At 39.4% G+C, this 16,506-nt stretch overlaps 1 protein-coding gene and 1 long non-coding RNA gene across 9 annotated transcripts in view; one reads left to right on the top strand and one right to left on the bottom strand.

The window, feature by feature from the left end:
- Positions 1-16,506, bottom strand: part of LOC142665927 (uncharacterized) — an 80,271-nt gene that overhangs the window by 6,647 nt on the left and 57,118 nt on the right. The gene's annotated exons all lie outside the window — the stretch shown is intronic.
- SLC39A11 (solute carrier family 39 member 11) overlaps positions 1-16,506 on the top strand; it is a 367,218-nt gene that overhangs the window by 333,964 nt on the left and 16,748 nt on the right. For all 8 annotated transcript variants that reach the window (XM_075845738.1, XM_075845737.1, XM_075845744.1 and 5 more), the window contains one exon: positions 315-384. In XM_075845738.1, coding sequence (XP_075701853.1) covers positions 315-384 — 70 coding nt within the window. The remainder of the gene's footprint in view (positions 1-314; positions 385-16,506) is intronic.

The following is a 16,506-nucleotide window of genomic DNA, read 5'->3' as shown; positions in this document are numbered from 1 at the left end:
GACGACCTCTTCCCCTGTCTGTCACTCCCAGGACTTTGTACTTTATCTATCTCACTTACTAGTAACTTTCAAGACACATTTTACTGATGCAGTTGATGTCAAATTTGGGACCTCTTGAAACGTGATTTTGATAAATGAAGAGCTGTCAGTACAACTCATGATTTCAGAACCATGAAAAGTGTTTTTGAGTGGGAAAAAAATTGATGGCCTTATCTTCATGCTAGTGGGAGGAGAAGAGTTAAACTCATAATGTCATCTCATAACGCGCAGATAACCCAGCCTTCCCAGTGGTAACACGTTCCTTTCTTTTACAGAGGGCCTGGCAGTCGGAGTAGGTTTTGGTGCCATTGGGAAGACAACATCTGCAACTTTTGAAAGTGCAAGGTAAAATGTGTAGATACTGGAATTGTTCCTCTATCCAAGACAACACCCATCCTATACTTTCTGCTCCTACTACATCTTTACATTTAAGTAGGTAAAGGAAAATATCAGATCACAGCAGTACATACAACTAACATGTATCTAAATGAAGTATTGAAATCTTTATTGTTACATAATAAATAACGACAGAAGTATTAACAATAGACACCATGTAATTAAAAGGACATGTGCAGTTGTAATAACCAGCATGCTTACACAACAAAATGGTGACTATATAGGTGGATAGAGAATTTTATAAACAGACCATAACAGAATGGTATAAAATAAGGAAAATGCATATCCCGAAGAAGAATAGAGCATAGACATGGTGCAAGGCAATGCACAGGAACAAAGAGCACCTCAACACACGCTTCGTCAGGACGCTGACTACTTTAAACTAAAGAGGACTTTTATATAGTTACAGGAAGCAAAAGTATAACCTAGTCACAGAGACACTCATCGCCAAGGTAACACAGATAAACATCTCGGCAAAAAGCAGATATATATATATATATATATAGTCAACATCTTTATTACATATCTTAAGAAAATTAAAATTTTCTACCCAAAAAAAAAGATGAACAGATACATGGCTATAATAACTAAAGCTAAATACATTGAACATATTGAAATCAAGAGATCATAAATAAGCCAATATCAATATGATCAATGAACTTATATATATAGGTGCAATCTTATCCACAGACAGGGTAATGGTCAGTTCTGAACTTCAGTTACTAAATGTAGATGACCATATAGAAATATAAAGGCTGGACTCTGGGACATGTGATTAATGGATGCCGTGATCCAAATCAACGAATAACACTGGAGCCCCACAGTCCCTTACAATGGTAATATATACTCCAGAACTCCCCTGTAGATAGACGCTCTTCTCCTCCATTCTATTAATGTATGTTTGCTGCCACCAAGAGTTCAATTCTAGCTACTACAGCCTGTAATAAGAGATATTCCAAATGATTAGCTACAGCAATTCCTGATCATAACATGTCCCCCCCACATATAACTGCTGATTTTGAAGACAAACCTACAACAGAGTAGAGTTGTGGCCATAATGTGACAGATAGAAAAATGAAACCCTCATTGGCCTCCAAAATCTGCTATATCAATGGAGGAACATTTCTCTCAGTCCACCCAATGCTGACCATAATATGCACAAATACATTGAACAAAACCTCCCATTCCATATATACTTTACAAGTAAACAACAGTAGTCCCTTTCACTTATAGCTGCCTGACTTCTAAGAAGACTGCTTACTGATTATTGGGCAGCGATTAGGCTTTTAATTTAACCATTTGCCAACTGATCCAGCACCATTAACAGGCTCCAAACAATCATCAATTTTGGAAACCAGATAACACTCCACTCTTGACTAAGATCAAGCCTGTGCCGCTGATTTTAGCAATTTAACCCATTAAAAACAGCTCCGTTTAAATAAACAGCTCCTATGTATAGAAGTCACACTGACAAAAGAATAATGCAAATCGGTGGAGGGATGTATTGTCTCAGCGATCACCGCTGCAGGGCAAAATACTAAGTTTCCAAAGAAAATATTAGTTTCCCAACAAGTAATTTCTCTAAGAAAGTCACTAAAGTATTATAACTAGGGCACAAATTTTGGGCCATTCCAAATGTGAAACTAGACTATTATTTTTCACACACAGTCAGCATCACAATTTTTAGGTCACCCCCCCCCCCCCTCTCCAAAGGGACAACAAAACTATAAAATGACTATTGCATTTGTCCCCAAAGAATAACTCCACAAAATACAACCCATCCCACAGTTTTGGCCAAAATTAAGAAAATGGTCCAGGTTACCAAATATGGGGTCCCCCTTAAAAAATTTTTTCAGGAAACCACATTTTCCAAGCCAAAGGCCAAAAAAAAAAAATGTCAATACAAATGGTGTTGGCGTAAACATACTGAGCCACAAAATAAAGTAAAGCACAATTTACTGCACACAAAAGACACAGATTTTGTAACCTTAGATCGCTAAAACAAAAAGGAATAAAAGGTGGACAAGAAATGTAATGTAGCATAAAATTACAGCTCATCCCTCAAATAAAGAACTCACACCACTCAATCAACGCAAAAGAACAAAACAGGAGGCTCTCAGAATGTGATTGCACCAGATATCATTTACAAAAGTAGAAAGCTCAAAATGTCAAACAAAACTTAGCTCAATTGAGTAGAAACAAAATCAAATTCAGCCACAGAATAAAAGTCACTGTGCCTTCCAAACAAGAACTTTAAAAATGTCAAGAACCAAACCCAAAAGTAATTTCAAAGTTTGGTCTCAGTTTTCCAGTAAATTTTATGGTAATTTAACCACTTCCCAACCTCTCACTGTAAATTCACTTGAACTCTGTGCAGTGCCGACGTGAGTCCAGGTCATGTGATCACAGGAAAAGTTTGTTGAGACAACAAACTTTCCCAGGGACCAATTGCAGGTGCTGCAGTCGGTTATAAGGCAGAACCGGGGGCCATATAACAGCCCCCGGGTCTGCCATGCACAGAAGCCTATGAGAACCAGCCGAATGCTGGTCCTCATAAGCTTCCTGTCAATGTGACTCTCAGCGTCACACTGACAGTTTATAATACAATACACTACATAGGTAGTGTAATATGTACTGCCAGGCTTCAAGTAAAAAAGAAAGTTCCAAAAAAAAAATAATAAGGCTTTTTTTTTCCTATAATAAGTCTTTTATTATAGGATAAGGATGAAAAAGTTAACAAAAGTACACATATTTGATATCACCACATTCGTAACAACCCAAACTATAATATTATTTGTCCTGCACAGTTAACACTGCCAAAACAATGTCAGTATCACTTTATTTTGGTCATCACCCCTCCCAAAATATAGAATAAAAAGCGATCAAAAAGTCACATGTACCCCAAAATAGTACCAATAAAAACTACAAGCCTTCCCGCAAAAAACAAGCCCTTACACCACTTTTTTTATGGAAAAATATAAAATTATAGCTCTCAGAATATGGTGACACAAAACATTAAAAGGTGATTAAAAAAAAAAAATCGCATGTATCCGAAAATGGTACTACTGAAAACTACAGATTGTCCTGCACCAAATAAACACTCATGCAGCTCCAGTGGAGAAAAAATAAAACTGTTCTAGTTTGCAAAATGTGCCAAGTGTTCCAAAAGCGGCTAAGATCGGGCGCCATTTATAATCCAAGTGCAACACTGGCCACATATCTGCAGATTATTATTTATATATCCCATTATTATGCCCTGATGTACTCTGCCCAGTTTACACATCCCCCCCACATATTAACTGAAATACAAGCAAAGCCCCAAACAGAACAGTTACCAAGCAAAATCTGCGCTCCAAAAGCCAAATGGCGTTACCGCCCCACAGCGTGCCTAATCACCAACTTACGTCCACATATATAACATTTTAGATCTAGGAGAACCCACTCAACATTGTATGAGATATTTGTCTTCAGTGGCACAATATATTGTGCATTAAAAGGGCATATCGGTGGAAAATTTAAAGTTTCACTTTGCACCATCCGCTGCACATTAATGCCTTGGCACACCACGACTTAATAGCATGTCGTGGTGCAAGGGGTTACATATGGAGCGGGCTCACGCTCTCCATATTCTGCAGGTGTCAGCTGTGTATTACAGCTTACAGACAGGAAAAGCAATCACACTGTTACAGGAGCCTATAAAATGACATTATACTGCAATACATTAGTATTTCAGTGTATTGTACCAGCGACCAAATGATCTCTCATTCCAGTCACCTAAAGGGACTTCTCCACTGTTTTGGTACCTCAGGGGCTTTGCATATGCGACATGACACCAGAAAACCATTCCAGCTAAATTTGAGCTCCAAAGGCCAAATATTATTCCTTCCCTTCGGAGTCCTGCCGTGGGTCCAAACAGCAGTTTATTACCGCATATTGCTGTAATCAGGACAAATTGTGGGGTAATTTTTCTCCTTTATTCATTGTAAAAAGTAAACCTTTCGATGTTTTTTCAGAAAAAAGTAGATTTTCTTATTCGCGGCCTAATTCCACTAAATTCACAAAACAAACTGTGGAGTCAAAATGCTAACAATACCCCTAGAACAATTCCTTAAGGGGTGTAGTCTTCAAAATGGGGTCAGTTTTGCTTACTCCAGGGCGTTGCAAACGCGACATGGCACTGAAAACCAATCCAGCAAAATCTGCGCTTCAAAATCCAAATGGCGCTCCTTCCCTTCTGAGCTCTGCCTTTGGGTCCACACAGCAGTTTAGTACCACATATGGCGTATTGGCGTAATCGGGAGTAGTAGCTTTACAAGTTCTGGGGTACTTTTTAATCTTTATTCCTTGCAAATATTATTTTATTTTTTATTTCTTTTTCAGAAAAAAAGGAGATTTTCACTTTCACAGACAAACTCCAATAAATATAGCAAAATACCTGTGGGGTCAAGATGCTAACTGTACCCCTAGATAAATTCCTTGAGGTGTGTAGTTTCCAAAACCGTCTCACCTTTGGGGGATTTCCACTGTTTTGGCACCACAAGACCTCTTCAAACCTGACATGGTGCCTAAAATATAGTCAAAAAAAGGAGGCCCTAAAATCCACGAGATGCTACTTTGCTTCTGAGGCCTGTGTTTTAGACCATTATGACACTAGAGCAACGTGTGGGATATTTCTAAAAACTGCAAAATCTCGGCAATAAATATTGTGTGGCATTTCTCTGCAAAAACCTTCTGTGTTACAGAAAAGAATGTATTCCAAATGAATTTCAGGCACAAGAAAAAAATTGTTAATTTCACCTCTACTTTACTTTAATTCCTGTGAAGCACCTAATCGGTTAAGAAACTTTGTGAAGGCTATTTTGAATACTTTGGGTGTGCAGTTTTTAATATGGGGTCTATCTAGTACATAAGGCCCTCAAAGCCACTTCAGAACTGAACTGGTCCCTGTAAAAATAGCCTTTTGAAATTTTCTTGAAAAAGTGAGAAATTGCTGCTAAAGTTCTAAACGTTGTAACGTCCTAGAAAAATAAAATAATGTTCAAAAAACTATGCAAATATAAAGTAAACATATGGAATATGTAAAATAGTAACAATTTTGTGTGGTATTACTATCTGTTTTACAAGCAGATACATTTAAAATGAGTACAATCCTAATTTTTGCAAATTTTCTCTAAATTTTAGTGTTTTTCACAAATAAGCAATAAATTTATTGACCATATTTTTCCACTAACATAAATTACAATATGTCACAAGAAAACAATCTCAGAATAGCTTGGATAGACTAAAGCATTCCAGAGTTCTTGACACATGTCAGATTTGAGAAAATGGGGCTAGTCATGAAGGTCAAAATGAGCTTGGTCTTGAAAAGGTTAAATTATATTAGAAACAACAATTAGCATTTTTCACAATTTAAATGTATTTGCTTGTGAAACAGATGGTAATACCACACAAAATAGTTACTAGTTAACATCCCCCATATGTCTACTTTCTGTTTGCATCATTTGTTTTGAACGTGCTTTGATTTTTCGAGGACGTTACAAGGCTTAGAACTTTATCGGCAAATTCTCACATTTTCAAGACAATTTCAAAAGGCTATTTTTTGTAATCAAACAAAATCTGTAACACAGAAGGTTTTACCAGAGAAACACAACTCTATATTTATTGGCCAGATTCTGCAAATTGGAGAAATATCCAACATGTGGCCCTAGTGTCCTAATGGACTAAAACACAGGCAGCAGAAGCAAAGGAGCACCTAGTGGACTCTGGCGCCTCCTTTTTTTAGGAATATATTTTAGGCACCATGTCAGGTTTGAGGAAGTCTTGTGGTAGCTAAGCAGTTAAAACTACACCCCTGCAGGCATTTTTCTAGGGGTATCGTTAGCATATTGACCCCACAGTTTTTTGTGCAGAACTTAGTGTAATTAGTCTGTGAAGATAAATATCACCTATTTTTCAGCGGAAACATAAAATTTTTTTTCAAGGAATAAAGGAGAAAAAGCCGCCCAACATTTAGAAAGGAATTTCTCCTGATTACAGGAATACCCCATATGTGATCTTAAACAGATGTTTGGACCCACAGCAGGGCTCAGGAGGGAGGGAGCGCATATTTTGCTGGATTCGTTTTCAGTGCCATGTCAGGTTTGCAACACCCTGGTGGGACCAAACAGTGGAAACCTCCCAAAAGTCACCCTATTTTAGAATCTACACGGCTCAAGGAATTTTTCTAGGATTATAATGAGCATTTTGGCCCTTTAAATTCTTTATTTAGTACACCGTTCACAATAAATTTCATTTTTATTTATTCTGCCAGTCAGTACGATTACAGCAATTTCATATATGTATACTTTGTTTTTTTTTTTGTTTTGTAGCTTTTGCACGATAAAATAATTTATTTTCTAGGCAAGCTATTCTGAGGCATAACTTTTTTTTGGGGAACATTTTCATTTTTTCACGATAATAAATGACTTGTTCTAGGCAAAGAAAACCCTTTATTAATGTTTTCTAAAAGTGTAAAAATAAATACTTTTTACACTTTCTTTTTTGGACCTGCAGCATTGATCGCTGCTAGAATACATTACACTACCTAGGTAGTGTGACATCACAATCACTCTGACAGTTGGTCTACAAGGATCAGCAAAGGCTGATCCTCATAGGCTGACATACATGGCCCACCTGGTGCCATCAGAAGCCCCCACGATTGAATGGGGGCTGATGATGTGTTACAAACCCCCTAAATGCAGTGATAACAATCAAAACCCACATATAACAGATTAATTGCCGAAATCAGCAGGGATGAGCCACTGATCATCTACACTGGAGAGTGTCAAGAACAGCTAATCTCCAAGTTCCCAATGCACACTGTCGCCGACAGTGAGCATCGGGGACAACACAGTAACTTCCTGTCACTCTGATAGGAAGGTTGGTGCTAATGGGCTTCCATCCATGACAGACCCAGAAGCCATTATTTGGCTTCTATTTTCCATACTAACTATTGTCAGACCACCCCCCCCCCCCCCCCCCCGACTTCAGACGGGGGTCTACCAATATGCTAAAAACCCCTAAAATTCAGCAATTGCACCCAATCACTGAATTTAAGGGGTTAATTCAGCAAAGGACCGCTGGCCGGCAAGAGGGGAGTGTCGGCAACGGCTGACCTCCCGGTGCACACTTTCAGGAACAGTGTGCACCGGTAAAAACGTAGTAACTGTACATCCTCGTTCATATAGGGCTTAATGAGCACATGAGGAGTATCACCAGCCTTAAGAGAAAGAGCATACCTACATTGGAGTGGCGGAAATTATTCTTTTTCTTTTTCACAGCCTAATTGGACTTAATTCAAACCAAAAAATTTGGGCGCTAAATCCTAACTAGAAATATCAAAAATTACCTTGAGGGGTGAAGTTTCCACAGTTTAGGCCCCACCGGACCATGTGCCAAAAACATCTTCGAAAAAAAGCCCCATAATCCCAGTCCATCAGCACTAGGACCACATGGGAGATATCGCTAAAAACTGCACAATCTGAGCAATAAATATTAAGGGGCATTTCTCGCGTAAAACTTGTGTAACCAAAATAAAAAGGAATACAAATGAATTTACACCAAATAAAGCAAAAGGGAAATTTCCCCTCTACCTTGGCTTAATTCCTGTGAAACACTTGCAGAATGGGGTGATTAATGGGGACTTTGTCATATATAAGGCCCTCACAACTGAACTGGTCCCCGAAAAACTAGCCACATGGGATATGTGAACTAGTAACTATTTTAGGTGGTATAACCACCTGTCTTCCAAGTACATACATTTACTTTTGGGATCATGTGCCCTAAAATTAAGTTGGTCACAAATAAACATTCAATTTATCCACCAAAATGTCACACTGAAATAAAAGACAATATGTCACAAGAGGACAATCTCAGCATCGCTTGGAGAGGTCAGAGCTTTCCCAAATAAGTGACACATGTGGAGCACAATCTCACAAGGACAACAGAGGCCTATTCCTGAAGGGGATAAACAAAACCAAACCAGCCATTTATATTGTGCCTGTGCCATAAATATTACAAACGAGATGATGCCCTGGGAAATGACACAATCTGACAGTGTGGCCCACACGCCAGGACAGACCCCTGGTCACATGGTACGTATAATCACCTTATGAAGCAGAGCCAGTAGGACACTGGACACCTCTGTTCTCCTCCCTAAGAAAGAAGTCATTGTAGTGACAGGGCTTTAAATTCCAGTCACCAGAGGCTCTTCAGGCCAAACCAGGGGGGCAGAAATCCCACTACCAGCACATTCTTGGACTCTACAGTAATGGAAAAGGGATATTAATGTGACCCATTCCTGACCACAGAGGTGTCCCTGATATTCTGCATATACACTCATGTCTAATGTTCACACACAAACATCTGTCAGCACCGAGCTATTATCAGCCATTTTCTTTTAAACCCCTTAAAGAGGCTCTGTCACCAGATTTTGCAGCCCCTATCTGCTATTGCAGCAGATCGGCGCTGCAATGTAGATTACAGTAACGTTTTTATTTTTAAAAAAACGAGCATTTTTGGCCAAGTTATGACAATTTTCATATTTATGCAAATGAGGCTTGCAAAAGTACAACTGGGCGTGTTGAAAAGTAAAAGTCCAAGTGGGCGTGTATTATGTGCGTACATCGGGGCGTTTTTACTACTTTTACTAGCTGGGCGTTCTGACGAGAAGTATCATCCACTTCTCTTCAGAAGGCCCAGGTCCTGCATCGTGTCGGCACCAGAGGCTACAGTTGATTCTGCAGCAGCATCAGCGTTTGCAGGTAAGTAGCTACATCAATTTACCTGCTAACGCCGATGCTGCTACAGAATCATCTGTAGCCTCTGGTGCCGATGTGTCCTCGCTCGTCCGACACGATGCAGGACCTGGGGAATTGACGTCACAGCGTGATCTCTCGAGAACACGCTGTGTGTCTGCACTGCCAGAAGCTGGGTGTTCTGAAGAGAAGTGGATGATACTTCTCATCAGAACGCCCAGCTAGTAAAAGTAGTAAAAACGCCCCGATGTAACACACATAATACACGCCCAGTTGTACTTTTACTTTTCAACACGCCCAGTTGTACTTTTACAAGCCTCATTTGCATAAATACGAAAATGGTCATAACTTGGCCAAAAATGCTCGTTTTTTAAAAATAAAAACGTTACTGTAATCTACATTGCAGCGCCGATCTGCTGCAATAGTAGATAGGGGCTGCAAAATCTGGTGACAGAGCCTCTTTAAGTACTGAGCCTGTTGTGGCCTTATCCAATTAGCGAAAATCAGCTGGGTCCACATGTGTTGTGTTATTACTGCATAAAGTAACTCCGGAATGCTTTTACCTATCTTTGCAAGATTATTTAGTTGGAAAAACACCAAAATTTGGATGAACTTTCCTCAAATCTGAACTTAACAAAAATTTTATGTATCTGCTTGTTAAACAGATCATAATACCACAGTTAGCATTTCCCATATGTTTTTTATTTTAGGAACACCAAGGATTTTAACAAAAAAGCGCAAATCAAGTCTTAGTGCCCATTCTGCAGTTTTCAAATTAACCCACATGTGGCTCTAGTGCATTAATAGACTGAACCACCGGCCTCCTAAGCAAAAGAGCAACTAGTGGATTTTGGAACCTCTATTTCAGTAGAATGTATTTTAGGCACCATGTCAGGTTGGAGGGTGTCTTGTGTTGCGCAAACAGTAGAAACCCCACAAAAGTGACCCCATTATGGAAACTACACCCCTTGAGGAAATTTTAAAAAGGAAAAGGAGAGCATTTTAAGCCCACAGGTTTTGGGCTAAATTTATTGGAACTAGTCTATGTTTTTTAGGAATAAAAGTAAATTTTATTTTTCACAATGTTTTAGTTTTTACAAGGAATAAAGGAGAAAAAGCACCCCAACATTTGTAGAGCAATGTCTTCCAATTCCAACAATATCCCATATGTGGTAATAAACAGATGTATGGACTCACGGCAGGGCTCAGACGAGAAGGAGCGTCATTTGGATTTGTGAGCACAGATTTTTCTGGAATGATTTTTGCAAGCCATGTCACATTTGCTGAGGTCCAAGTACAGAGGTAGCCTCCAAAGGTTTTGTAAACTACACCCGTAAAATATAAATCTAGTGGAGTGGGGAGTTTTTCAATGCCATGTTTTTGGTCGGAAATGATGCAGACTGCATGTGAATACATTTAATCTGATTTTGTTCGAAAAAAAATTGCCTACAAAAGGACATTCAAGAGGCTCTGTCATTACTATCTATTTTGACCACGTTAAGAAGTTGCTTAATGCCCAAGTGGGCGTTGTACGGAGGAGTGTATGACGCTGACCAATCAGCATCATGCACTCCTCTCCATTCATTTACACAGCGCATAGGGATCCTGCTAGATCCTTATGTGCTGTCTTATACTAACACATTAACGATACTGAAGTGTTTAGACAGTGAATAAACATTCCACAATCTCTGCACTTCGTTACAGTTTCTATGGTAGTTACAGCCGAGGAAGCGTGATCTCATTGTAACCTGTCATTTACCACGTAATCTCACAAGATTATGAGTCTTCTGCTGTAACTACCACAGACAGAGTAACAAAGTGCAGAAATTGTGAATAGACATCCCGGGAAATGTCTATTCACTGTCTAAACACTTCAGTATCGCTAATGTTCTTGAAGAAAGATTAAACGGCGCTCCTCTAAGGTGATATCGTTCTGATATATGTTGGATAGAAAGTAGCTATGAATAGAGCTCACCTTAGTAAGTTGGGCAGGGTCGCCAGCACAACTTGACTTTGTAGCTTGTACACACGGTCACACTGTGCTTTCCTCTGGAGCCCTAACCGCTTGGGGTGAATTCATTTCTTCATGGTTTTGAAGTAGAATGAATTTGAACAGATCTTTTCTCAAAATCGTTGGGATTTAAAACCACGATTTTCTTCAAAATACTGTGAAAATAATAAATATTCAATTCCTACAACTCGTTTCAACCACGCACTGTGGTCTTCCTCAGGCACATCAATTTTACTAGAATACATCATCTTACATACTCTTATCATGTAATTCTCTTCCAGGTTAAACAGTCAAGGTGAAGGTGCATTATGGGCGTTTCAACCCAGCTGCGTGTCTGCAATTTTTCCTCCTTTTCTGATTTTCTCTTAATTCCTCTTTCTCTAATTTTCTAGGTTAAACCATCTACTTTCTACCGAACAGTAGACATTTTGAAGTTTGTTCTGAGAGAAAATGAATTGTTTGTATATGTTTATGTCCATAGATCTGTATGATTCAAGGGTTACCGTTCATTGGTACTTGCCGTGTGCAGATTATGTAAGTAATCTTGATTGATTTCTATAGTTCATATTTGTTCTTTCTAATTATTCGGAGTTTGATGCTGTTTTTTGTATTTTGAAAAGGACATTTAGATTACTATAAAGGATACTTCGTATTTTATTGCTGTTTGTTTGGATACTTTTATTTTAATGTAAATAAAATACGAAAAGAACAAATATGAACTATAGAAATCAATCAAGATTACTTACATAATCTGCACACGGCAAGTACCAATGAACGGTAACCCTTGAATCATACAGATCTATGGACATAAACATATACAAACAATTCATTTTCTCTCAGAACAAACTTCAAAATGTCTACTGTTCGGTAGAAAGTAGATGGTTTAACCTAGAAAATTAGAGAAAGAGGAATTAAGAGAAAATCAGAAAAGGAGGAAAAATTGCAGACACGCAGCTGGGTTGAAACATGTTGCAGCAATTGAGTATTTATTATTTTAACTGTTTTAAACCCCGACAATTTAGAGAAAATATCTGTTCAAATTCACACCTGAGCGCCCTTTCAGAGGAGAACCTTTTTCTTTCAAGTTCGCAGTATTGTTAATGTGTAAGTATAAGACAACACATAAGGATCTAGCAGGATCCCTATACGCTGTGTAAATGAATGGAGAGGAGTGCACGATGCTGATTGGTCAGCGTCATACACTCCCCTGTAAATTATAGGCCCTATTCCACACCTTTAGCTAGCAGAATTATGTAACACCTCCAGAATTATCTCCATTTTCTAAATTAAACACCCTAAGGTATTGTTCTAAAGGGTGCGGTGGCCATTATGAGCCCACATTTTGGTCTAAAACTTAGGCAAAATTTCATTTTAAGGGTATTTTCGACATGTGCCCAAATATTTATTGCCCCATTTCTTGTGTGTTCAGTAATATCTCTACTTTGGCCATAGTCTGCTGCCTAGCCACACAACAGAGCCCGAAAATATACATCATCCCCAGAAGTTACTCCATGTTGAAAACTAGACCCCCTAAACTATTCATCTAGGAATGTAGTGATAAAAGTTTTTACAGCAGAAAATAATTGGGGTTGAGTGTAAAAATAAAATGGAAAGGTGCCATTCTGGTCCAGCATATATAAATGGCACAGCTTCTCACCAATTTATTCCTTTACTGTGTTACTCTTAGGTATAGAATTATGCTGCGTTTCTGGGGAATCAAACAATAGAGGAGCACCAATTTTTACTGGTAAAAAAGGCTTGTCCCTAGGGGTATGTTCATGTATAATTTGGGCAATTAACACCTCAAATTGCGCCAGAAAAAGCGCCCCTAATACACCTACAAACATCTGCCCATTACTTGCAATGGGTTTTACGATGTTCTATTCCCACAAGGCCTTACATTACGCGTCGCTGTCAAAATATGGCGCAGAAAATGACGGCTCGTCAAAATAAGTGCAGGACACATTTTAGGACATATTTGGAGGCGTCTTTCCTAGACTCAATTGAAAAACATATCTACCTCAAGCTTCCAAACTGAATTTGGAAGCAGAATTTCAGCCTGCTAAAAATTCTGTGTGAACACAGCCTAAGGCCTCATTTACACGAGCGTAATATACGCGCGTGCTTTTCACGCGTGTCGTACGCACCTATATTACTCTATGGGGCAGTTTAGACGATGCATGAATTTTGCGCAGCGCGAGTGCGTTGCGTAAAACTCACAACATGTTCTATAATCGTGCGTTTTTCACGCATCACGCACCCATTGAAGTCAATGGGTGCGTGCGAACTGCGTGATTCGCGCAAGAGCTGTCAAAAGGATGAATGTAAACCGAAAAGCACGTGGTGCTTTTCTGTTTACAAACGGAGTGTCAAATTAGAGATGACCGCACCGAACTTCACCCGGTTCGACCGAACCCGGCAAAATATGTTCGGGTACGCGACGTCTGGAGACAGTCACTGCCCACAGTGCTGAAAGACTTAAACTGTTTCAGCACCATGGACAGTGACTTTCGATCACAATATACATATACGTGTTAAAAAAAACAGAAGTTCGGACTTACCGATAAGTCCCGGCTTCTTCCTCCAGTCCAACCTCCCGGGATGACAATTAAGTCCAAGTGACAGCTCCAGCCAATCACAGGCCAAGCACAGGCTGCAGCGGTCACATGGACTGCCGCATCATCCTGGGAGGTGGGGCCGGATGACAAGAGAGGGACAGGTCACCAAGGCAACGGCCGGGAGACCGGACTGGAGGAAGCAGGCAGTTCATGGTAAGTTTGAAAGTCTTTTTTGATTCACAGGTTGGTGTATATTGTGATCGGCATTCACTGTCGAGGGTGCTGAAAGAGTTACTGCCGATCAGTTAGCTCTTTCAGCACCTTGGACAGTGACGGGCGTCGACTAGCCTCATCTCTATGATGGCAGCTGCGCGAAAATCACGCAGCCGCGCATCATACACGGATCTGTCAATTGCCTTTTGCACACGCTCGTGTAAATCAGGCCTAACAGTGGAGTTACTGCCTGACCATCAAACATAGTCCTGGTTTGAGATCTAGTAAGTTAACAAGCAGCGACAAATTGTCCTGTGGTTCAGGGCAATCTATCTCCAAATTTGAGGTTAAAGACCAATACAACCTTGTTGAAATGAAAACGTGTTCACAGGATGAAAGAACAGATACAAGGAAATATATTCATCTTCTTTTATCAAAGGGACTGGTTGTATAACGCCTCTTTATCACCATCAATCACTATGTGAGAGGCGGACGTGCCAAATGACTATTGTGCGACATTGTGCGCAAAACAACCTGTCACCTGCTGAATGTTTAAGGGACACTGTCCAACTCTGTATAAAAGATCACCAGTCCCCAAAGTATTGTCAGCTTTACTAGAAATTTGAAGAAGTCAGTGAAGAAACAGAATACAACTATCTAGAGTCCATACTGTGTTTATCATGACCAGCTTGATATCCTCCCGAAAAACAACAAGATGCCCAAATCACCAGTTCTGAGAATAAATATAACCCCTCAATATGGCAGAATAACAGGCAAAGAACAGCAAACCTCTAAAAACCCCAGTTTGTCAAAAGATCTATTAACCCATTAGTGACAAGCCCATAGTCTTTTTACATCAGTCACTAACGGGCCTTATTCCGATGCCATAGAATTTTTACGTCACGGAATCGGAATAAGTAAACAGAGCAGGGAGCCGTCAAATCTCCCTGCTCTCAGCTGCCAGAGGTAGCGGAGGGCGTCCCTGCTCTGCCGGGTGAGATCGACATTAGTATCGATCTCACCCGTTTAACCACTCAGATGCGGTGCACAATAGCGTGCACCGCATCTGAGTGGTTTTGGAGGGAGGGAGGTAGCTCCCTCTCTCTCCCGGCGATACGATCGCCAAGTGTCTGTGTCTCCAATGGCAGCCGGGGGCCTAATAAAGGCCCCCATATCTGCCTGGAGCAAATGCCTGCTAGATCATGCCTCTGGCATGACCTAGCAGATCCCTGTTAAACAGACAGGCAGTAATACACTGCAACACAAAAGTATTGCAGAGTATTATAAATACAATCACAGAATCGCATATTATAGTCCCCTAGTGGGACTAGTAAAAAAGTGGAAAAAAAAATGAAAAACCCAGCTTTCCCCCTTAGAAAATGCTTTACTATTAAAAAAAAAATAATATAAAGTTAGAAAGTTACACATATTTGGTATCGCCGCGTCCGTAACTACCCCGACTATAAATCTATTACATTATTTAACCTGCAAAAAACTAGGTAAAAATTACTGTTTTCTGTGAATCCTGACTTTGAAATAAATGTGATAAAAAGTAATCACAAAGTCACATCTACTCCAAAATGGTACCAATAAAAACTACAAGTCTTCCTGCGAACAAATTAAAACGGTACGGCTCTTCAAATATGAAGATACAAAACAAATAATTTTGAAAAAAAAAACCTTTTTACTGTGTCAAAGTAGTAAAACATACAAAATCTATACAAATTTGGTATCGTTGCAATCGTAACAACCCGGTGAATAAACTTATTGTGTTATTTATACCACACGGTAAACGGCGTAAATTTGACGCAAAAAATAGTGGCGAAATTTCAGGTTTTTTTTCTAGTTCCCCCCCCCCAAATAAAAGTTAATCAATAAATTATATGTCCCCCAAAAAGGTGCTATTAAAAAATACAACTTGTCCCGCAAAAAAAAAGACCTTATACAGCTATGTCGACGCAAAAATAAGAGTTATAGCTCGTGGAATGCGACGATGGAAAAACTTAAAAAATGCCTTGGTCATTAACCCCTTAAGGACGCAGCCTAGTTTGGGCCTTAAGGCTCTGAGCCATTTTTCAAATCTGACATATTTCACTTTATGCGGTAATAACGTCGGAATGCTTAAACCTATCCAAGCGATTCTGAAATTGTTTTCTCGTGACACATTGGGCTTTATGTTCATGGTAAAATTTGGTCGATATATTCAGTGTTTATTGGTGAAAAATTACAAAATTTAGAGAAAATTTTGAAAAAGTAGTTACTAGTTCACATTTCCCATATGTCTACATCGTTTTTTGAACCTTCTTTTATTTTTCTTGTACGTTACAAGGCTTAGAACATAAACAGCAATTTCTCATATTTTTATGAAAATTTCAAAAGCCTTTTTTTTAAGGTACCTCTTGAGTTCTGAAGTGGCTTTGAGGGGCCTATGTATTAGAAACCCTGATAAAACACCCCATTTTAAAAACTAGACCCCTCAAAGTATTCAAAACAG

Source organism: Rhinoderma darwinii, chromosome 13 (genome assembly GCF_050947455.1).
Source record: "Rhinoderma darwinii isolate aRhiDar2 chromosome 13, aRhiDar2.hap1, whole genome shotgun sequence".
NCBI lineage: Eukaryota > Metazoa > Chordata > Amphibia > Anura > Rhinodermatidae > Rhinoderma > Rhinoderma darwinii.
This window is presented reverse-complemented; position numbering and strand designations above follow the sequence as displayed.